At 47.4% G+C, this 22,244-nt stretch overlaps 1 protein-coding gene across 8 annotated transcripts in view; it reads left to right on the top strand.

Moving 5' to 3' along the window:
* Nucleotides 1–210: 210 nt before the first annotated feature.
* Nucleotides 211–22,244, top strand: part of LOC146197061 (phosphatidylinositol-3,5-bisphosphate 3-phosphatase MTMR14-like) — a 45,040-nt gene continuing 23,006 nt past the window's right edge. For 3 of the 8 annotated variants that reach the window (XM_084598801.1, XM_084598799.1, XM_084598796.1), the window contains exons 1-8: nucleotides 2,291–2,506; nucleotides 6,043–6,108; nucleotides 8,031–8,135; nucleotides 15,702–15,806; nucleotides 15,961–16,030; nucleotides 16,596–16,643; nucleotides 19,647–19,706; nucleotides 21,754–21,844. In XM_084598801.1, the coding sequence (XP_084454927.1) occupies nucleotides 2,390–2,506; nucleotides 6,043–6,108; nucleotides 8,031–8,135; nucleotides 15,702–15,806; nucleotides 15,961–16,030; nucleotides 16,596–16,643; nucleotides 19,647–19,706; nucleotides 21,754–21,844 (662 nt within the window). In that variant the 5' untranslated portion in view covers nucleotides 2,291–2,389. Of the gene's footprint in view, nucleotides 290–2,289; nucleotides 2,507–6,042; nucleotides 6,109–8,030; nucleotides 8,136–15,697; nucleotides 15,807–15,960; nucleotides 16,031–16,595; nucleotides 16,644–19,646; nucleotides 19,707–21,753; nucleotides 21,845–22,244 lie in introns of those variants that run through there. The other 5 variants (XM_084598802.1, XM_084598803.1, XM_084598800.1 and 2 more) reach the window with 4 other exon arrangements.

The raw sequence follows: 22,244 nt of genomic DNA, 5'->3' as shown, positions 1-22,244 counted from the left end.
ACTGCGGGATCAAATCCCGGCCTCGGCGGCCGCTTTTCGTTGGAGATGAAAAGTAAGGCGCCTGTGTGCAATGCGATGTCAGTGCACGTTAAAGATTCGCAGGTGGTCGAAATTTCCGGAGTCCTCAGCCCACTACGGCGTCTCTCATAGCCTGAGTCGTTTTGGGACGTTTAACCACACAAACCAAGCCATCTTTTTCTTTTCTTTCAGCAAACACTAATTATGCCTTGGGCAAGAAAAAGCACAAGAGAAAAGCTGGACAGGAGGCTAATGTTTAAAGATCAGTTGGGTAAGTTGACAATTTATTTTGGTGTTCTTGATGTAGCTTTTAAAACAAGTAACCTCACCGGGTAGAAGATTGAATACTTTAACTGCACAGCAACACAAAGAGGCCGTCGCGCATCCACCTCCGACAAGATTGAAATGCTCCCAATGACTGCGTCCCGTTTCTTTATCCCGCCGCCACAATGGGACCCCGCTCTGGGCGGAAGACTTGCCTTGGTCTGTATGCAAATGAAATTTCGTTTACGCCAAGCGTTCGGGCTGAGGCGCCGCGTTACTTCACCCTATCTCTATAAAGGCATTCCACTTCGATCAACCTCGGACGAGACGATTCGGATGTGGAGATTTCCGCAGACTTAAATTGCGTGCGCGGGTCCTTCCACCGCTGCCGTTCGACGGGCAGAAACATTCGCTGCACCAGCGTCGATAAGGCATAAGACGGCAGTCCTGTGAGTCGATATCTGCCGCATCAGAAAAGAATGAAGAGAAAAAACTGGGGAAACCTAGAGCCCGCGGAAGCAAGCTAACTGGAATGCACAAACTTCTTTATTTTGTTTTTGCTTTTCATTGCTTCCCCATATGCTTACCGGGGGTTGACTCGCGCTGATGCTCTCAGAAAGTGAAAGGGGGAGATTTAAGGGGCTCAAAGCAGAGTCTTACATTTTAATGGAACCTGAGAGCGTATGCAAAGTGGTAGTTGATGTCAGAGTGCGTCAAGCGCAAAGAAACGAGTGCCAGAGCACCTGTCAAAGCTGACTTCGGCGCTGTTTCCATGCATGCGGATTTACGAATCGCCAGCGACGTACTTTTTTACTGCGAAAGCAATACTGCTCCCATTTTCAGCTCTTCGAGTAGTCACGGTCGGTAGGCACGTTTGACCTTTAATAACCCCAGCTGGCTGTGACGTCATACCAGCTGCGAGAGATGGGCTACCAAGTCGAGTCATCGGGTGGCGGCGGTCGGTAGACACGGCGCGCTGCAGCTGGAGCCGCGCTGCTACCGAGTGGAGGCGCTGTTGTCACCTCTTCTATCGCAGTTGAGAGGAAGCGGAGGAAAACCATGGGTATATAAATACTCGCGCTTGCTAAGCTGAGGCACTCGCTATGCATCCTGATAAACAGAAAAAAAAAGTCACGCCGTTTCGATGAAGCCAAGAAACGACAACGGGCTACAGAGACAGATGAAGAACGGGAACAGCGTCTCGTTCGACGGCGCACATAAGATGCAGCTAGCTAGAGATGTGTATCCTGTGTTAATCGTACGGTCAAGATGGTACACCAAAATTGGCTACACTACGAGTTGAACTATAGCGTAGCCATGCTATTATTTCTCTTGCCACCTACCGGGCTTAACTAAAGCTAAGCCCCAGTTAATTTTTCGTTTTCTCGTTTGCAAATATTTTGCGAGAGTCCGTGTCACCATAATTTCAGCTTTCATTCCGGCCCATATGCTCCAATCACACCATGGTTCCTCTTCGGCGTAATATTATCATGGAATATTGATAAATTATATGGTCCTAGACGCGTTACGACATCCACATTTCGAGACGGAGGGAGATTGGCACCATGAGCAATCGGCAAGCGGTTTTGGGTCAGCAGGCCTTTTTCACGTGAATCCCCTTACCGAATGCGTCTCGAGGGTCATTTAATTATTTAAAACTAACTATCCTGTCTGTGCTGAGGTGTCGGTATTTTTCACGAAGGCCTGTCACCATCACCTAAGCTAGTTAATTGATGATAACGAGTTGATTACAACGGCCGTGTCGGCCGTACTCATTTTACCTGCTGAGCCGCTGGTCTTACCGCTCTAAAGAACAGTGCCCTTCTGGAATTTATTTTCTTGCTAACGTTAAAAACTTATCAGCGCTAGCTATGCAGTACTGCTGACGATAAAATGAATTAACGTGCCTGTGCATCTTTACGAAACCGCTTTACACACATTAACTAGCGCCACCTTGTATTCAGTCGTACTGCCAGGCATTATTAACAGCACGTGACCTGTTCCTCTACATAGAAACAGACGCAGCAAGGGGCGGTATTTCTAACAAGCGTCCTTGCGACGCAAGCAAGTGTGTGCGCTGAATCTTGTGGCCTCGGCGCCTGGAAACATGGCGTCGCCACTAAGGCAGGAACAAGAAATCCTTGTCCAGGAAGAGGACATTATGAAACTTCTGTCCGTCTTCGCGAACAGCTCGATCGAGAACAAGGCCAGCGACTCTGAAAGGGTGAGGGAATGTGAATATCAACTTCTCATGCAAGACGCGAACCTTATTTATCTTGCCGTAGTTTTCACAGTGAAAGGCGTTCAAAGTACTACCAGTGCCCGTTCTGCTGCTGTGTGCTGGCAGGCATACCAACATCGCGGTATCGAGTGCTTACTGAGCGGAATGTCGAAAGTGAAGAGAAACTCGACGGGCTAGCGCGCATACTTATTTGGCCAACTCAGCTAAACAAAGTCATGACTCTTTTGAAAAAAAAAGCCTTTCTAAAAGCACTTCATTTTCGGCCATCGCGCGCTGAAGCGTGCGCGCCGTGTTCTTCAATTGTGCTGAGCAAAATTTGAAGATACTTGTTCGTTCATTGTGCCCGGTTGTGACGAGACTTGTTATGCATTGTTAATGGGTCATTCCGAACTTCAGAGAATCAATCTCGAATGTTTTAGTTGTATTGTTTTCCTCGCTATTGCACCTGCTATACTGGCTATACATCCACTAAATGAAGAATGTTGTACTAAAGTAGCGTTCACTCGAAATTGTCATAACACCGCTATTTCAGTCTTGAATATTTCGAGGCTTGATAGTCGCACAGAAATTAACGTTTGTGACCATGTCTACGGTTTTAACAGATATAGTGTAGGGTACAAGTGTCGGCCAGTAATATAGCCCGTAAGACGAGATTTTTATTACTGTTGAATCTGAGAATTTTCAGTCACCGAACACCTGCGATATATCAGTATTGGTTTCCACTTGTTGGGAAAAAAATTGCGTATGTTTGTGGGACTTTTGGTAATTGATGGCTGGTATAGTTCAGGCTCATGCTTTTTTTTTCTTGGTCACACTAGTTTTATACAAGCATTAACTAGATGTTGAAAATGCGTATATAGTTTTTTGTGCTGCCTATAAGTATATTTTTGATGTCATTGCTATATATGCCAAATTTCGCTGTTGGTGGATAGTTTCCGGGTTGACGAATCGTAGCATCGCTGACACCATGGTTAAGACTGACGTACAGCCTATATCAAACGTTTACAGCTTTGAGCGATGCTATGTGGTTCGTAATGCATTCCCAGGTTTCCATACTTGCTGAAGGCAAGAGGATTTTTCGTCCTACCCTTTCTAATGGTTAGGACTTCCACGATTATTACAGAGGTCATAATTTACGGCTTAAAAGCAAACCCTCTGGGCTGTAAAGTTTTGATAAAGGCTGTACATCTTTTGAGCTTTTTAATATCTCTTCGTACTCCAGAAGAACCAATGAGCGGGGTTCTGTTCATGACTGGTTGCACGCGATCTTCGGGAGTGCGGCGCGTCCTTTATAATCTCATCGTACCTTCGTCCCCTTCCTGTGAGACCATCGAACACGGTTTAATATTTCGATTAGTTCATTATTGGGCGCTCATGCTCAAGTCGGAATGTACGATAAATCTGCTCGAGTACACGAGCTGGTGTTCTGCGTGCCGCACAGTGCAGAAACGGCTGTGAGTGTAGCACCGAAATAGATCCTTTCAGAGCCGCAGGCGGCACGTGTGAGAATAGATAAAACCAGCTAAGTGCTTTCTTATTGCTTCCTGCATGCCACATATACAGTTATCACCTGACTAAAACAACGATACACATGCTTCGCTTGGTAGTATGCTCATCCTACCCATTTCAGTGTATGAAGGCCTTGGGGTTCATTTTTATGCTGCTTTTTTGTTTTGTTTAACTTTTGCCAGGGTGGACAAAATCATGCTTTCTTCGCTGTCCGTCGTTAGTCTCAACGCGTAAATCTGATAAAGATTTTAGTTGCCGACCAGATGACACCGCGCTCACCTTTTATCTGTCGATGATAAAGGGTGATCGTAGTAGACGGGATCTGCGCAATAGATATGAAACTTGCAGTGCCACCGTGCCGTCTCGCCAATAGTTCGCAACGCACCTATCTGTCACCCCTTTGCTGGTTCCCTTTTATAAAGCTTACGACAACCTTATGTCCAGAACACACGTACATTCGAGCGCGTTTTCACCTATTCTTGTTCTGAGCAATACGGGGCACAACGAAGGCGATGCTATGTGCTGTTGCTTTTATTTTTCGGTGATTTCTCGATGAATTTTATTTACCGTGGACACTGCGGGAGCGTACGTATCCTAAGTAGGCCTATTATGACTGGCACAGGTATATTCAATGTCTGACAATTTGGCTACGTTTATCTCGCGTTTGATATGTATGACATGCGGGCACTTACAAAACGCAAGCATAAGGCAGTGTCTCCTCAGGCACCAAAAAAAAATACTGTTTACAAATTTCACTACTTGTTCATGGTTTCCATGGTTTCTCCAAATTCCCCGAGGTAGGAAAAAACAATTCCTTAGCCGTGATGAAACTTGTCTTACATACAGCGGTACAGCGCCATTCTCATGGTGTGGTGTGCACCTTTTATTTTATAATCTCGAATCATCCATTTACTCTAGTCTTACGTCATATATTGCGAAATGATATTCAGATTTGAATTAATGTGCGCTACAGCTAAAATTTATAAGGCCTGTTGTTCCCCTTCAGGTTCCTTACGTGCGCTTTCGACCGCTTAAGTTAGGGGCCTGCAACGTCCCTTTTAGCGCCTAACTATCTGGTCTCGTATTGCACATCTGACACGGTCCCGCCTAGGCTTCCCCCTAGTCTGGCAGCCTGGGTATAGGACCAATTTCATTTGGTGCGCATGTCGTCAGGTAGCGTGTACCGGTGCATTAAGTTGTGTTCTCCGGAGTCGTGCGGTTTTCATCTCATATCTGGTGATGGCCCGATTTTTGTTCCGTTACAGCGTCGTCGTAATATAGGGCATTCTAAATGTCAAACTGAGGATGATCCAAAACTTCGTTCATCGCGAAGATCGATCGTTGGTTGAAATACGGCTGGTGGCCATACAAATTCTATACCTGTTTTCTACTCATAATCGGAACGCGGTAACCAGTTGAAGAAGGCAGGCTTTAATTTTTTCTCAGCACTCATTCCCTAATAAAATTATAATAGCTCGGTGCCTAATCAGAATAGCTAAATACAGGCCTAAAGCTATTTTATCCAGCTTGCTAATTGACACCAACCTTTATGCAGCTTGTCACTAGTGGTGTTATGCCAAGTGCGCTTGAATACTTCAAGGAAGCTACTTCATGAGATTTCCGATGGAACACCTTGTGTACACAGGCATTTAAAAGATAACTATTTTGCTCAGCGAAAAGTTGTAAGTTGTGTCATGTTGCTGGTGTTATCCCGCATAGGAGCGTCAGTGTCATGTCACTTCAACGGGCATTCTCCCAGACTCAAATACAAGTTAGCACGGGATCACGGTGTCGAAGCACTGCTCGGGCTAACAGCAGCTTTATATTAGTGTTCCTCTTCACGGAATCTCGCCGCGCTACGGTGTTTCTATTTGACACTGTTAATCAGGGTTAATCAGGGTTAATCAATTGGCGATTCTGGGTGGTGTATGCGCGAGATGTTCCGTGTGTGCAAACATGCGTGACTTTACGAAGGCAGGTTCTGACAGTGGTCCTTCATTCCACCACAGATGCGAGAATTTGCTGAAATCCAACAGAAGAGCGCTCTCCTGCTTGCCAAGGACTACGAAGTCAGGGTAAGTGAAACGGTCCTAATACGAACAATGCGAAAAGGAGCCCGTGGCTCGCATTCGAGAAGAGATTCAATGGGCCTTCTAGCTTGAGACATTGAATGGCTGAGAGTGCGCTGAAGCCGGCGTCCTGATTTCTAATAGCAGCGACATATATTAAGCACGCGAGATAACTTAAATGCAGATGTGAAAGGGTTTTATTCGACGGAAATTGAGTACTAGCCCATTTGTTGTTGTTGTTTTACTTCAGGGATACGAATAGGGTGCCGCGCGCAAACATTGCTTAGCGACATGCGTTCTAGAGCTCTATTTACAGTTCGCTTGCTCGCATTTCACACTACACAGGATTTTTCAGAGCACATTCAGCTCCCTCTAGGAAAAGCGGGGCAGATCCCGCCCTACTCTGTATTTTCTACGCGTTCGTAAAGAACACCCTGCCATGTTTTTCGGGAGAAAAATTCCCATAATTCTACCCTCAGTATTACATTGTGTCCTTACAGAGGTCGCTAGAAGCGAACGTACGTATATCATGCTGTTCTTTTTAGAACGAGAGGAAAGAGATGGCTTACATGGTATGAAAGAGCACTGAAGAAGGGCAGAGGGGGGAAGCCTCAGTTCGCAGGTCGAACCAACGTTTCGACAAGCGGACTTGTCTTCGTCTGGGCAGAGCGATCATCACTGGCAGGGGTTTAAATGGCTTTTGCTTCCAAAGAAAAGCTGTAGATGGAGAGAGTGGGTGAGAAGACTGTAGGTCAAGAAGTGAAAATATATATACAAAAATGTTTCTTCAGTATGTATTTCTCAGCCCAGAACCAGTCATCTTATGGCTTGATAAAGAAATAAAAGCAGCAGTACCAGGGAAAACTACAATGCGGGTGGATTATTCCCCACCTGAAGCAGGTTCACTGCTGACGCACCTTTCTTAAAAAGGGACAGGCATTCCAAAGGGTACTGATAAGGAATATGGTCGATTTACTTATACATATATGAGAAACCGGAACACGGTGATCTGTAGAAGCGCTGTGCACTAAATTTTGCTATGCACCTTAGTGTGAGCATGTAATCTCTTTTACTGCCTCAGTATAACCTTCATATCAGCCACGTGCGACCTTGAAAATACAGTAGTAAGAGACGCCCCTAATATAACTAAGCCTGTTGTTATACCTATAGCGTGTCCTCGTTGTAAAAATGTGTATTAAAACATCGCGACATAGCCCGGTCTATTGCTCAAGCAAACACGTTCGCCCGCAGAAATCTTTACCTAACTATGCCTCAGGTGGTATATACTAGAACAAACACTAGCTGCAAAAACGTGAAACTGCTTGCCGCATTTCTCTGTAGGCAATTTTCATAACCTAGAGGGAGCTCCCAAGTTCATCGAACGTCTGGTTTACGAAAAGCTCCTTCAGGAGTCAACACAGGCGCAATCACTCTTGTTGTAAAATTTCATGACAAACTAATATGTGAGTCGAGGCCCGCTACGCTGACTCGTGGCTATAGGCCGCTCGACTGCTGAACAAGGCTGCGATCCCGACAGTCGCAACCGCGCTTCGACGGAGGCGAAACGCAAGGTGCCCTTGCAACCTGCGATCTGGGAGCATGTCAAAACCTTTGTGATCAAAATTTCCCAAACCATTCACTACCGCGTCTCTAGTGGATGAGGTCGCTTGCAGGCGTCAAACCCTATAAGCCAACTCATTAACCTCAGGCCCCGACGTCATCCAGACAGTTAGGTTTTCTTTCCAATTAACCGGCTCCCAAGTAGAGCGTCTTCATGAATGTACAGACCATACTTCTTGCTGCCACAGTGTCCGTGCTCAAACAACAAGCAGAAAATAAAAACTATTATGTGCCCCACTACACTTTGCATATTTCCGGCCTTCTAGTGGGGCATTCACTACTCCCCCCCCCCCCCCCTTTTTGCACAGGTAATCGACAACGACAACGGTTCCATCGGCACCATTTGCCCTGAGAAGATAGTGCCTTTGTTGCTTCGCAGCGAGGACACCTGTGAAGTTTCTGATCAAAGGCAAGTCCGCACAAATCAATGTGTACGTTTTGTCATTTTTTTAACGTGACTAAGTTGGAGCTTCCGTCCTGCGAAAATAGCGACGCCCGCGTACCCGGAAAATACAGTTTTGTCGAAGAGGTTTAGCGTCACGCGTGGCAGGTGGAGGAATTGAACAGGAACGTAATTTTGATAAAAGGAAAATTTGTGGAATCTGCGATGGGAACATAACTCGGAATTCTTGCATGTTGAGTCGCACATGCTGCAGCTAATCTGCGCAGGCACATTCGTCCGGTGTATAGGGAAAGCGGAAATTTGTCGCATGGTCTTTCACATAATGTTGTAGCTTACGACTATGCCATAAGGAACATTTGGAACTCCGTAGAGGCAATAGAGTATCCGTTACCTCGCAAGAATATACCAACTGAACAGCTAAATTTTGAGGAGATCTGAATCAAATGTTAAATGTCGCTATAGTATGTTTGGAAGCGCGCAGCGAGTGCATGTGAGGGGTGAGTGTGATTGCATAGTCTTTATTAATCAATGCAACTGGCACGAAGCCTTTTCAAAGAAGGGTAGTAGGATCCCGGAGGTAACATTTCGGTGTCAATGCCTACCTCGCGTGCTAACTCCTGGAGGGATAGCAACGTAGGTCGGTCCAGAGCGTCGTCGTGGCTAGGTGTTGTCCAGTCACTGAACGTGGTGACGTGGCCTTGAAGTATTTTCTGATGTGGTAGCCAGGGCAGTCACCACATGTGTTGCAACGTTGGATGGGCGTCCATGTTGCATTTTCTGCACATAACTGCGTCCTCGTTTTCGTCTTAATCTTACTGGTATGCTGGCTCATTTGCGAGGTCATAGCGCCTGTGTTTTGAATTCAACAGCATTTGGCAATCAGACCTGCGGTGAGTGCATAGCCGGTACGCGCCCTATGTATAAAAACTTGGGCACCACGGAGAAGTCCTGGTGGTAGGGGGTTGGGATTAACAGAAGTCTGCGCCTCAAGGGCAAGCCGTCTTTCTTGTCTGGTAGCGCTGACAAGTGCGAACGGTTCGGGGTCATCAGATGCAGGCCGGACCGAGTGTGGCCGGACGGAGCGGTCGTCGTCTATGTCACCAGCCAACGCGTGCGCATCCTCGTTGCCGACGCCGCCCGCGTGTCCCTGTAGGAGGTACCCGGGAGATAAGTGCTCCATGGAACAGGATGAGGGCCAACTCCACAAAATATTTAAAGAAATTATAGATTACTTCAAAGATAATCATCGCCGATAACCTACACCCGCTAAGGTGCTCGGGAAGGCGAGCGAACGCGTGCTCCTGCGACTTTTTACCAACACAATGTTATGCATGGCTATTATGAAACACTTTGACCCCATGGTGACCGACACGTGCCAATACTGTGGCGATGTAGCAGATACCTACCACAAGGTGTGGGCCTGCCAGCAAAATTCAGCTTTAAACCCCAACCCTAACCCTACACGAGAGGGCTGGGAGGCGACCCGGCTTGGCTGCTCAGCCCTTCAAGCCCAAAAGGCCTTGGTCCAGAGAGCCAGGACGGCGGCTTCGACCAATGGAGTTCTGGACTAGAGACACCATCTAGTATGTGGGTCCCCCTAGGGGGTTCACATCTCTACTTGAATTAAGTCTTTACCACCACCACCACCCGCGTGTCCCGGTACCCAGTCCTCTCACCTCTAAGCTATGGTCTCGACCATAAACCATAGCTATGGTCTCGACCATTCTAGGTGTGTTTCAAAGGCATTTGAGAGCTTCTCGGCTCTCGGGTCACATAACTAGTCGACCTCCGCATCCCAGCAGTCCACTTACATCCTCCTCTCTTATTTTCTGGACTGCGGCCAAGATTGCTGAAAGCTCAATTTGAGCGAAGCTGGGAGTGTGGTCGTATTAAAGGGTACTTTTGCAGTACCATGAGACGACACAACAGCAGGTTTAGCGAGATTTGTCGATGGATCTCAGACGACATCTGTAAACATCGAGTTTCCTGTTTTGTCACAGCATGCTACCGCCAGTTCGCGGTCGTCTCGGTTGCCTTACGCGTTGCATTTCCGAGTCAGTATTTTGGGAAGCAGGTGATGCAGTGTTGTTTCATCTGGTGGGGGATTGTTAGGAAGTAGTTTTTGCCCCGCTACTGTATTCTGTTGTCGCACTTCATGGCTCTCATTACACGCCTCGATGAAGGCATTCAAAGGCGGGCATCAAAGATGAATGGCCACCGTCAGGCGGGTTGCTCCGGCCGCTTCCCAAACGCACCTCCCCGATTGTTACTGCAGCGATAGCCCGCTCCTTGTGCTGTGCGTTAAAGTCACCTGTCAGAAGGATCTCGTCTCGGGGTAGCATTGCCGTGGGTTCATTATCCAAAGAAAATCAGCATTCTTCCCTAGATCACATCTAGAACAACTTGACTCAGGTCGGCTGTAGTAAGGTGCCCGACACTGCCACTACGTCTTGGACCGGGTTACAGTAAACCGCGTTGTCGGCTTGAGCCTGTGGGAGTTCTTTGCGCACAAATATCTCTATTTGAGCTTCTACCACCATCTGGTAACCTCTGCTTTTTCTATCGTGTTCAATAGTTGGCTCAAAGTACTCGTTGTAGCCAATCACTCCCGGCTGTATTCCCCATATTTCACTGGCCCCCGAAAAGCGGAACAGCACATCGAGTTCCACCTCGCCAAGAGACGTAGAGCGCGGCATTTTCCCTGCAGTATTGCGGGAATACACTCAGGCAACCGAACCATCTGGCCGGTGTCCCGGGCCTGGACTGAGTTGTTGCTGGGCTAATCTAGTAAGACTGAGAATATGTGCCGGCGTTTGCGTGACTTGCTGCACTGTAGTCTGAAGTAGTTGGTGCCTATTGTTGCTGCACAGAGACAAACTGCTGCATCATCCGTTCTTATCGTTGCTATAGTTGCACTAGCTCTTCTTTAAATCAATTCAGCCAATCTCGTGCGTTCTTTGGAGTGGGCGTGGCAGTATTAGTGGTCACCGGAACGGAGGCAGGCTTCAGGTGGCTTCCTTCACGCGATAGTCGCCGAAGAGCCTGGAGTTCCTTGCGTCGCGGTGTCTCGTGTTGGCGTCGGCTTGCGCACGTTCCATTTCAGATCTCCTGTATATGCGTGCCTCAACCATATTTTCGAGGGTCCGATCGAAAGGCTAGTCCGGAGTTAGGGAGGTATGCGCGTCTGAATCCCTGCCGTCTGTATCCATGCTGGAACGCATTACTACGTCTCTATCGGCGAGGCATTTCGTGTTCTCGATGGTGGTCGTCTCGCATTTCCTCGGAGCGGCTTTCGTTCACCGCGGAGCACCCTTTCCTGAGACGCTCGTGAGACGTCGAGAGCTGGTTGCGCTCACTGCTATGGTCTGCGCCCGTCCCCGAGGTCTTTCGTAGCTTGCCGGCACGATGTAGTACTTCGGTAGAAGCGAGCCCGGCTAATACAGTGGTTGCGCCTGCGTACAACGCAGTTGAAGAGGACTGCAGAAGCTTTAAGGTCGCACTCGGCGCAGCGCACTCGCCATGATTAGTCATGCCGGTGCTCCCAGGAGCGGTCGGCATTTGGCTCAGGGCAAAGCAGCACCTAGAACTGCCCGTAAAACTGCAAAATGTGTCAATTTAATCCCCTGCCTAGCGAAGGGCACATGTGTCAATGGTCTGGCGATGCAAGCGGCATTGTTTTTGCAGGGGACCTGGTGAGTAAAAATGCGAAAACATGCAAAGCTAGGCGAATATGCGTCCGAACATTTGGTGTGCTCGCAGCGCCCCCCCCCCCCCTCCTCCCCCCAATCGGCCACTTTTCTACAAGTATCGCTTGAGTGGAGTCTGCTCGGCGCTGTTGCGTCGGAAGTGAGAGGCGAAATCATGCAAGGCGCCCATAGTTCCTTCTGCTGCACTGAGCGTCGTACCCAAGAGCATGAGTCCAGTTCCACGTGCTAGCCTAGGCTCGAGCGTTTACGGTTAGCAGCCAACGCGCATGACACTTGTGAAGCACTTGATCCATCAAACAATATCCTCATTGATTAGAAAACATCAGCGCGAGGGGACAACGGCTGCTTTTCACTCGTTCTAAAGGGCCAGACTCAGAACTTGTCGGGTTAGTTGATACAATAAAAAAAAACTGCCCACTTAAGACAAGGGCGAAAGAAAGGCAAGAGGCACACAAACACAGACTAACAACTTTTCTTTTTGAAAATTCAAGGCATATATACGTGATATCCACTGCAATCTAATCGTTAAAACAAACCAGCACGCGAACAAGGTCATTCGTGGCCGCGGTCTTACGGCCTACGCGAAGAGCCGAAGAGCTGGAGTAATGTTGATTTCGTAACAAAAAAAAATTCCAAGAGCGCTGCAGAATCTGCAGCGCAGGAAAGCGAAAGCCTGAGCGTTGCTGGAGCACAGGGTACATCGCACGCCCCTTATCGAACACTCCCCTGATGGGGCTGGGACAAGTAGCTCACTGCCGCTTGCAGCGGGGTCTAGCCTGTTCGAATTTTTACCTGTTGTAGGCCGTCATTGCACCCGCCACCTCTTCGGTGGTGGACGACGGCTGTTGTTGCTGCGCACGTCTTTCTCTCCCTCTTCATTTTCTTTCTTGTCTATTTTCTCTTCTGTCTGCCCCGCCGGGGTGGTGCAGTGGTAAGACGCCCGAGTACCCGGGTTCGAACCCGACCTCGGCGGCTGCGTTTCGATGGAAGCGAAAAGAAGAGGCGTCCGTGTGCTGTGCGATGTCAGCGCACGTTAAAGATCCCCAGGCGGTCGAAATTACTCCGTAGCCCTCCACTACAGCTCCTCTTTCTCTCTTTCCACCTTCACTCCCATCTTCCTCCCTTCCCTTACGGCGCGGTTGCGGTGTCCACAGAAAACAAGTGAGACAGTTACCGCGCCTTTCCCTTCCTATAAATAAATCAGTTTTTTTTCTCTTCTGTCTGCACGAGGCAGCGGAGGTGGCTTAGCTAAGAGCCAGTAGCAGACCCGTGCATTTTATTTTCCTTCTTCCTATACAGCCACAACAACAACAACATAACACAACCAACGTTCCGTTATACGCATCAAACTTTGCCGGCGATTTATAAGTGGCTTACTACGGCCCCCATTTCTCTCTTTCCACTTTTACTCCCACCTTCCGCCCTTCCCTTACGGCGCGGTTCAGGTGTCCACAGAGCAAATGTGACAGATACTGCGCCTTTCCCTTCCTGTGAACCAATTTAATTAATTAATTTACTTACAGGAGAAGAAAGGCGCAGTATCTGTCACCCGCCGAATCCAGCTGACGCATCTCGCGGACAACACAGCAACGCTCAAGCTAACGCATTTCTCCCTCGCACATTCTACAGTGATCATGGAATTTTTTTTTTAAGGCGGAAGCGTTTAATGGCCCATGCTGTCGTGGACAAAGTGTGTTCCGCTTTTGCGGTGTTCTGATGGGCCGAGGCGGGGTGCGTCTCCCTGCTATCTGCAATGCCACACTTGAACGCGCGCTCCAAGGAACGCCACGCGACAGGAGCGATAATACACCGTCCAAACTCACACATGCCGGAGAAAGTGTGATAGATACTGCGCGTTCCCTTTCCTGTAAACCAATTATATGTAGCACTACAACTAACGCCGATAAAAGTCTCATCTTGTCTAGCAATCCTGCCATCTGCAATCTCACAGTTGAACGCGCGTTAAGGAATGCCACGCGATAGAAGCGATGTTGTACCGTCCAAACGCACCCTGCATGGTCGGAAAAAGTGTGACAGATACTGCGCCTTTTCTTTCCTGTAAACCAATTATAATTATATGTAGCACTGCAACGAATGCGGACAAGAGGCTAACGATGGGAGGCAAATTATAGGATAGGAAGGGTACGCTTTCGCAATTCTCCTCTTATGAGACATCTAAGAGACCCTTTATTTATTATATCGTCACCGCTATCCCCCCATTATGGCGCCTCTTTCTATCTTTCCACTTTCACTTGCAGCTTCCTACCTTCCCTTATGGCTCTTTTTAGGTATTCATGAAGTTTTACAGATACTGTACCTTTCCATTCCCATAAATCAATTTACAATTTGTTCAAAATCTTTTTTAGAAGGCATGTAAATGGAGGAAGGTATGTCGTCTTTTTGAATCGAAGTCACAAATTAGCGTTCAGCTTGGCTAACAGATATAGGCGGTATGCAGTAAGGAATCGCAAGATACAAGCCATAAGGCTGTATGAAGAATGTGTGCGTCAGAAGTCTTCTATGAAAGCGGCAAGAACTGCCGCTACATGTAGATCCTCCTGTGGTGTTTATGGCACATCCACGAAAGAGGTAATGGTCTGGTTAGTGGCAATATTGTGAGCCTCCTGTGGACGTTCTTTAAAATTTGTACATGCCATGATCTTCCTCTTTCATTTGTATATACCATCATCATCGTCCCGCTGCGCCGGCTCAGGCGCGCGCCTGGGTCCTGTCATCGGAGTAAAACGCCAGACTCGGCATCCCTTGCCTTGCCGTCTCGGCCTGGCCCTCTTCCACAATATGAAGAATGTGGGTTCGTTAACAAGTGAGCAAAATGTGAAACAGGCAGTGAAGGCTGCGCAATTGGTTGGTTGGGTGGTTGGTGGGGTTTAACGTCCCAAAGCAACTCAGGCTGAGAGACACCGTAGTGGAGGACTCTGAAAATTTAGACCACCAGGGTTCTTTAACGTGCACTGACATCGCACAGCACACGGGCGCCTTGCTTTCGCCGCCATCGAAAAGCTGCCGCCGAGGCCGGGATTCGATCCCGCGTCCTTGGCAACTGTTGTAGAGCGCCGTAACCACTACGCCACCCCGGCGGGGTGATTTGTAATTGGTAATATGTGGAAAACATTACAAGAATTCAACGCTGCTGAACCAAATATTCAGCGAAAGCATTAGCTGCGGGTGACCGAGAGTTCTTCACGAACAGCGAGCTCGGCTGCGACACAGCGCCGTGTATGACTCGCCGCCACCATCTGATGGCGCGAGCTGGGGCCTCGTCTCTCGGTCTGGCGTGACGTCACACGGTCACGTGAAAATGGCGTGATGTCACCGCTGCGGCTCCTGTAAGGACTCACCGCCAGCATCCGATGGCGCGAGATGAGGCCCGTCTCTCGGTCTGGCGTGACGCCACACGGTCACGTGAAAGGGCGAGGCGCCACGACACGCCAAAGGCTCGAGGTGCTAGCAGTATCGCTTTCGCAATAAAACACCAGGTCACATTAGCACAAAACCGTGGAGATCAAGAAAGTTGCTAAAGAAACAAGTAAAAAAGGCACGAAGTCGGTATAAAACCAAATTCAAGAATAAAAGCACAACCAAAAAGGAACACGAACGCGAAGCTAAGACATTCAACCGTATTTGAACCAATGAAAAGCCGAACCTACTCGACTCAAGTTACTTTACGCGAAAAAAAAGGCGCAATATCTGTCGCACTTCTCCACCAACAACAGATAGTAATGACGAGTCCCGAGGTATAATCGCGGAGAACTTAGTCGAACCAAACGCAAACAGCATCGCTGTGTCGTCAGTCTTACACCAGTGTAATCTACCCTAATTTCTTATTTTATTTTCTTCTTTGCAGTGAGCCTCACGAGCAGGGAAGCGAGAGACCCTCTCAGCACATGAAAAGCGCCAGCTGGACCAGTGGCCGCACACGCATCGCTCTTCCAGTCATCTTCATCGCCAACAAGGTACAGTGGGTTTTCAGTCTGTCTCACGCCTTCGCCAATCCAGCCCGCTATCGAAATCTGCAAAATGTTTTAAGATTGAAGGTGGGGACTTAGACTAGCTTTCCTTGTTGAGATCCTCCTCAATTCTTGTCTATGTGGGCTTCTTCGTTCCCAGTACATCTGCAGGTTAGGTACGCTTTCTGGAGGACTGGAAGCCAACTGGCAAGCTATCGTTGATTTCTTTGGTAAGGATCACTCCATATCTTTATAAAGAACTCCTGAACGTACTTGCTTTCATCTAGGCATTGTCACGGCTCTCTCTTTTGTGCTTACATATATCTCGCCCATGGCACACTTAAAGGAACCCCCGTGACTAGAGCATTGTGTAGCATATCGATTTGTTTCAGTTTAGTTGCACCTCTCCAAGTAAGAGTGAAAATCATAATTGCTATACGATGAGAAGTTCAGTGCAACTAAGGACTACAGGATGGCTTCGGTGTGCGGGTGATGTTTCCCTCTATTCGGCTTTTTTGCGAGCTGGTCGTTTTTCCATGTAATCAGTTGCTGGCTCGTGCACTAAATATCTGTGCTTGCGCTAAATGCTACATCTTGGACAGACAAAATTTATCTGGATGGACGAAATTTTTATGGGTAATTTTGCCGATATTTAGCTAAATAATTTACAACTGTTATGAAGAGCAGTGAAATATGTCTGGCGGAAATCCCCATACAGTTTTAAATGTTTTTTTTTAAAGATGAAGCTATCATGTGAAAAAGGTCCTTTTCCGTAATGCACTTCTTTACGTGCAGGTGTCTCAAAGATTTACTGCGCTCAAGTTTGCCGTTTCATGACAGCTGGTAAGAGGATTGTGCAGTCAAAATGCGTTGCCTTCTTTTCCTTCCATAAGTTTTTTCTTGTTTAAGTTTCCTTTCTTTGGGTTTTTCTTTCATCAGCTCAGCAGAAGGTTTCATCAGGATAAAATGTGTCATTCTAAACAGTACCTAACATAACTTCTGTATAGGACCAGAAACCAGCTTGTACCAGGTATTGGAATATCTTCTATTCTGCACACATGCAGGTATTTCACAAATGATGTGGGACGTGACTACCCCACGACTCGCTCCGCACTCAAGAAGCTTAAATATGCACTACATTTAGTGACAGGCAGTTCGCTGCTGTACTGGATAAGCCTTCAGCTGAGCCATTACCACTGGTACAGGGCCTAGACATTGGTACAGATCATTTAACAAATGGTGCTTGAGTTAGTATCAGAGCTCGTTCCGCAAGCGGAGAGCCCTGTTATACCAGACTTTCAGTAGCCGGTATACAGTTCGCGGTTGCACTTGAGCCTTCATTTGAACCTTTAGCAGGCCCTATGTACCAGGGTGTACACATTGTCTAGACTTTGATTTCGTGGCGTAAGAATAGTGGTCGGAGGAAAACGCTATTTCTCTTCCATATGCCGTTCCTCTTTGTCATGCATAAAATTAATGGTAGTCTTTGAAGTGAATGTCGTCTTTGAGCAGGTACATAACATATGAATAGTTAAGAAAAGAGTTTGTAATGTGTCGTGTCGATGTTTTGAATTTTAAAGAATGAAGATGCAAATTGTAAAGTGTCAAGTCGTAGGGCGACCAATGGGCACCATGAAAGGCACCTTCAGTGGACGGCTTCGGATTAATCTCCATCACCTAGGGCTCATTAACCTGCTCTGACATCGCACAGTACATGTGTATTTTTACGTTTCGTCACGTTTAAAATCCATAGTGGCCGGGATCGCACCCGTCGCCTGGAGGTCAACAGCCGATTGTCAATCACGGAACCACCGCATGGATCTAAGGGACGTGCATGAGCAGAGGATTAACTTCAGATTTTTGAGTAAGAAGCTTTCTCAGCTGGAATCTGTGAGCGCAGATTGTCGAGATTGGTATGACGCTGCGTTTTAACAGCATGGAAGACTGTATACAGTGAGGTATCTGGATGCATTCGCAAACACTGGGAATAATTCATGTTTTAGACACATGTCGATTGATATGTGTCTCACGATTCGACATTGGACCGTCTTCCAGAAAAATTTTGCTTATTTTAGTGGGACATGGCAGGGCTTATGCACTTCTCAATACATGATGTGCATTATTTTAAATTAGGAAAGTTGCTGAAATGAACGCAAGCTCACTGGCTCATCGAAGCGATCAAAATCTAAAACATGCGCGTCTTTTGTATTACAGCGCCATCTGTCTATATTTCTGGTCAAGTTTTTTTTTTTCTCTTATATGTGTTCATATTTTTGTGGATATGCTGCGCTATTGTGAATGATTGTTTGTGGTTGCCTTGAGCAATCTGCCCAATAACAAAGGACATGAAAGTGGCTAGACCTTCTCTGTAGACTTCGGGAACTGAGTTTTCTTCTGTGTCCTGCTGAAGATACGCGTCAAAAACATTTTTATGGTCTGCAAGACTCAACGACGCCTAAAAAAACTAGGATTGTGTTCTTTTTCAGGAACGCGCGAGAAAAAGTGCTTGGCTGCTTTGTTTTGTTTTTTTTTTTTTTTTTTAGGACATACTTGAGCAAAGGTGTGCCATGTTTCGCATGTCATGGCTGAAACAAGAGGATAATGTTAGCTTTTTCTTCCGAGACGTGACAAGTGTCTCCAGAAGCAATCTTTGAAGTTTGTCTTGCGCTCTAGTAGTACCAACGAGCACTGCTATGATTTTGGTCTTGTGGAGAAGAGGGGTTTATAAAATAGAGTTGGCGCTTATGCATTTTTTATCATGCTAGAACTGGTTCCACTCCAAAGCAAATTCAAGACGCGTCGCCATCAACACGGCGCTCTTCTCGCGCGCAGCATTCGATTCCAAATTGTGGTGTTTAAGTGTGCCTTCGCGCGGTGGTGATGTTGCGAAAAGGTCCGAACGCAGTCAGTCGGCATCGTTCGCGAAGATGTCTCATTAATTATTGGTGGCCAGACAACACGCTGCCATAATTTGGTCTAGTTTGTCGTGTCCACACTTCGGAACGCGTGAGGGTTTTCATATATCGCTCTCGTCCGGCACCACCGAGTAGTCTCCTTCCGTATCGCCACGCACTCGTCAGCGGCTCCTGGGACGCTGGCATCATGCGTAGTGACTGCAACTAGGCAGCGCACTTCACGAAACTCGGAATGCGTGTGTTCTCTGTCGCGGTGGGGAAAAGACTGGAGTAAGCGACCGATGACCTGAAACGGTGGAAGAGAAGTGTTCAGTTGAATCGCCCTTGAAAATGAATACTGAAACTGCCGGGCATTGTCATTCATGGAACGTAGTGTCCGCGGAACGCCGTATCCTAAGCTCCTATTCCGACGCTTCCCTAATCGGCCACTTGCATTACCATATATTTTTTAATAAAAGCGATTCGCACACTTCACTCGTAACGCCACGCGTGTGGGCATTGAGCCGAGCATCGTCTCATGTTTTGTTCGTATTTGAACTTGAATTACCATAGCGCTGCGGCCACAATACGAAGGCGACTATGTTCTCGCGATTACGTTTTTCACAAGAATGTCGAACACAGTAGCAACCTTCTAATATCGCTTGAAGTGTGCCAATGCATTGCCCTACCACATTATGCAGTGTTATCCCAAGGTCAGTAAGACGCACCTTCTTCAGTTAAACTCCATGGCAACTTCAAAATCACCAGAGGAATCCATTTTACTGTAGGGTTGTCTATACCCTCTTCGGAACCAAGAGCAACGTGGGACTGAACACGTGACGGGACAAATCATTGGATATATAGAACATTTTGTCGGAGTATCCATCTTTACGCAGACAAGATGTAGCAGCCAGCTTCTTTTCACACCTAATTGTTATGGCTGCTCTTTCAGGCATCTGGGAAGAAGACGAGCAAACACTCAAGCCAGAGGTGTCCGAAGAGGAGCCCTCGGGCAAGCAGTCTTTCTTATCATGTTGCAGTGTCGAAGCATAACGGTTCGATCAAGTTAATTGGTTACACATGGGGAGGCATTTGTAGCACAGGCATGCCAGACCCTTCCTAACAACTTTCTTGTATAGCTTGTTCACTCCCTCGGTAATTATCGATCCTTATCATGGAAATGGCGGTGCGCTGAAGCGCTTTGCTCCAAGCGGCAAAGCGCCTTTTCTACCGCTTTGCTGCTGAGGATTCCAGTCTGTCCACCACGAAATTGCAGCCTTAGATAGCGCATTCGCACTGGTTTTCGGCGTACTAAATTCGTTACATTTTTATTAGACCATGACAAAGGTTTCGATTACCTCACGAATGCGCACAGTGGTTTTCACCAGTGTGTCCAACAGTTCTCACCGAAATAATGTTCTTTATGGGCAATCCTCTATGGCCCCAGCTATCGGGCCTCTCTGCTTCAGGCAGACGCTAGTTTTTTGGTGAATCTTGAAATTCTTGCAAGGCAGAATGCAGACGTGACTCAGTTTAAACTGTTCTAACTGGCAGGACCAAACTTTGCTGGTACTGAACCACAGGGAGCAGAAGCCTTTCAGGCAGAGCAACCAGCTTGCAAAGGCGCCCAATGCCTGCAATTTCTACCATTGTTCATTAAAAACGAACTGTGTACTCTTGCCGTGGTATCTGGCTCACTGTTATCACTGGAACGCAGAATTTGCGTATCATATTGCCGCGAACCACTCAAAACTGTTCCTTCGTTTTCTACAGCTGCCAGCACGCACCCTTATCACAGACTCCAGCGCACGAACCAATTATGCATTCTTTGATCATTTTTGTCGCGAGACGTAGCCTTATCATTTTCTTTGTCGCGGAAGATGCTCGCAGATGCATTCGCGTGTGTTCTACAATGTTCAGTGTAAGCTAGTCACCGGTTGCAGTTTTGTCTCATCTCGATCTTTCGTCGCAGCCTTTAAATCGAGCGCTGACGAGCGAAACGGGGATTCTTAGTTTGACGAGCGCGTTTGCTGCTATCGCCGCCACCGATTCGCTTAGTTCTTTTCAGCGCACAAGTCAGCCCAATAAATAGTTTCATTCAGGTGCAACATCAGTGTCTTAGTTCTTGGCTACCGGGATTGTCGCCACTACGGGTCAACATAAATCCTGTATAAACAATTTGCATTACGTACGCGGGTATGACGAGAATGTTGCTTCGTAAGCACAAAGTGCGTGGATGTAGCTTATTTAGTCGCATGATCTTTGTATAACTGAAGGGCCTTTAGCGTACCGTATTCCGAAGTTGATAACCCATTGAGCGGACTCGGCATCAAAGGACTGTTACGCACACGTTTTTCGTTGTTTATAATGCAGCCAGACTTCTCGTTTTCATAAACGCGAAGCGTTAGGGCTCCCACCGAGCAAGGGTACGGCGGCCAGGCCTCCAGCCTACTAGGTACTAAAAAACCTGGATTGCCGAAGAGGTTGCACGTCACACGTGAGCCGACAGAAATAAGATGTAAATGAAATAGGCCTAGAAGAAAATTTAAAGGGCGTGAAAGGAATCGAAAGCGGGGTCCTCGAAACCTGGATCAGACATGCTGTCCCACGTTCTTACCGGTTAAATAATGCGGGTATTTAATATAGATCCTCTGGTCTTTTACTTAACTGAGCGCTTACCAGTGTATACTAAGGAGTTCGTAAAGTTAGAGGCCTAATTATTGCTCTGATGATTAAGCCAGTAAACAACTGCATGTCGGTGAGGGTTGAGCGCACGCAAACTATCTGCATGAGGACACGCACATGGAAGCTTTAAACGCTGTCGCAGCGTGCGCTAAAAAAGGCGGAGGTAAAGTGACTGCCCCCTTCCCCCCTTTTTTTTCACTGCCGACGCTTCACCTTGAGTGCTACACTGCAATAATAGGTCCAGGTGGGAAAAATAATAAACAAATAAGAGCTCTTGGCGGATTTATTTATGACGAAGTGGATTTGTTAGGTCACTACTGCATTCTCTACGGCCTCATGTTTGCGAAGCGCAATACGTCCCTGTGGAATACCAGGTGGTGAAACCGAGGCTGCTGAGACCGATGGTGGACTGAGGATGGAGGGTGCCGAGGCCGCTCCGCCAGGTGACTCGGCAGCAGATGACAAGTAAGTGAACGGACGGGAGTGCTGTTCTCACTATGAGACGAGACACCGCGAGGAAGCCCGTTGAACCGTTTTACTTGTGATTTCGCTGCTACACTCAAGCTGGGGACTTCTAGGGACAAACACTGCGGGCCCCCGAAAACCCCCGCAAGTGCTGGACTGATCTGTTTTGAATGTGGATGCAATCTAGCACAGATCTGCTAGTTGGAACATGAATCATTCATCGACACATGCAAGGGTGTCAATAGGAGCCGGTCACGCTATTGGTGCCTGTGGCATGTCTATGGTTAGCGGCTACTTTCGCGCATTCTCACACATGATTGTCGATCAATTGCCGCCTTTTGCGCGTGAGCGTTTTTTGTATGCCGTTTTATGCATGAATTATAATTATATAATTTTAATT

Source organism: Amblyomma maculatum, chromosome 3 (genome assembly GCF_055883805.1).
Source record: "Amblyomma maculatum isolate TAMU_Amacu chromosome 3, ASM5588380v1, whole genome shotgun sequence".
Taxonomy (NCBI): Eukaryota; Metazoa; Arthropoda; class Arachnida; order Ixodida; family Ixodidae; genus Amblyomma; species Amblyomma maculatum.
Note: the sequence above shows the minus strand (reverse complement) of the source record. Positions and strands in the feature narration are given on the sequence as shown.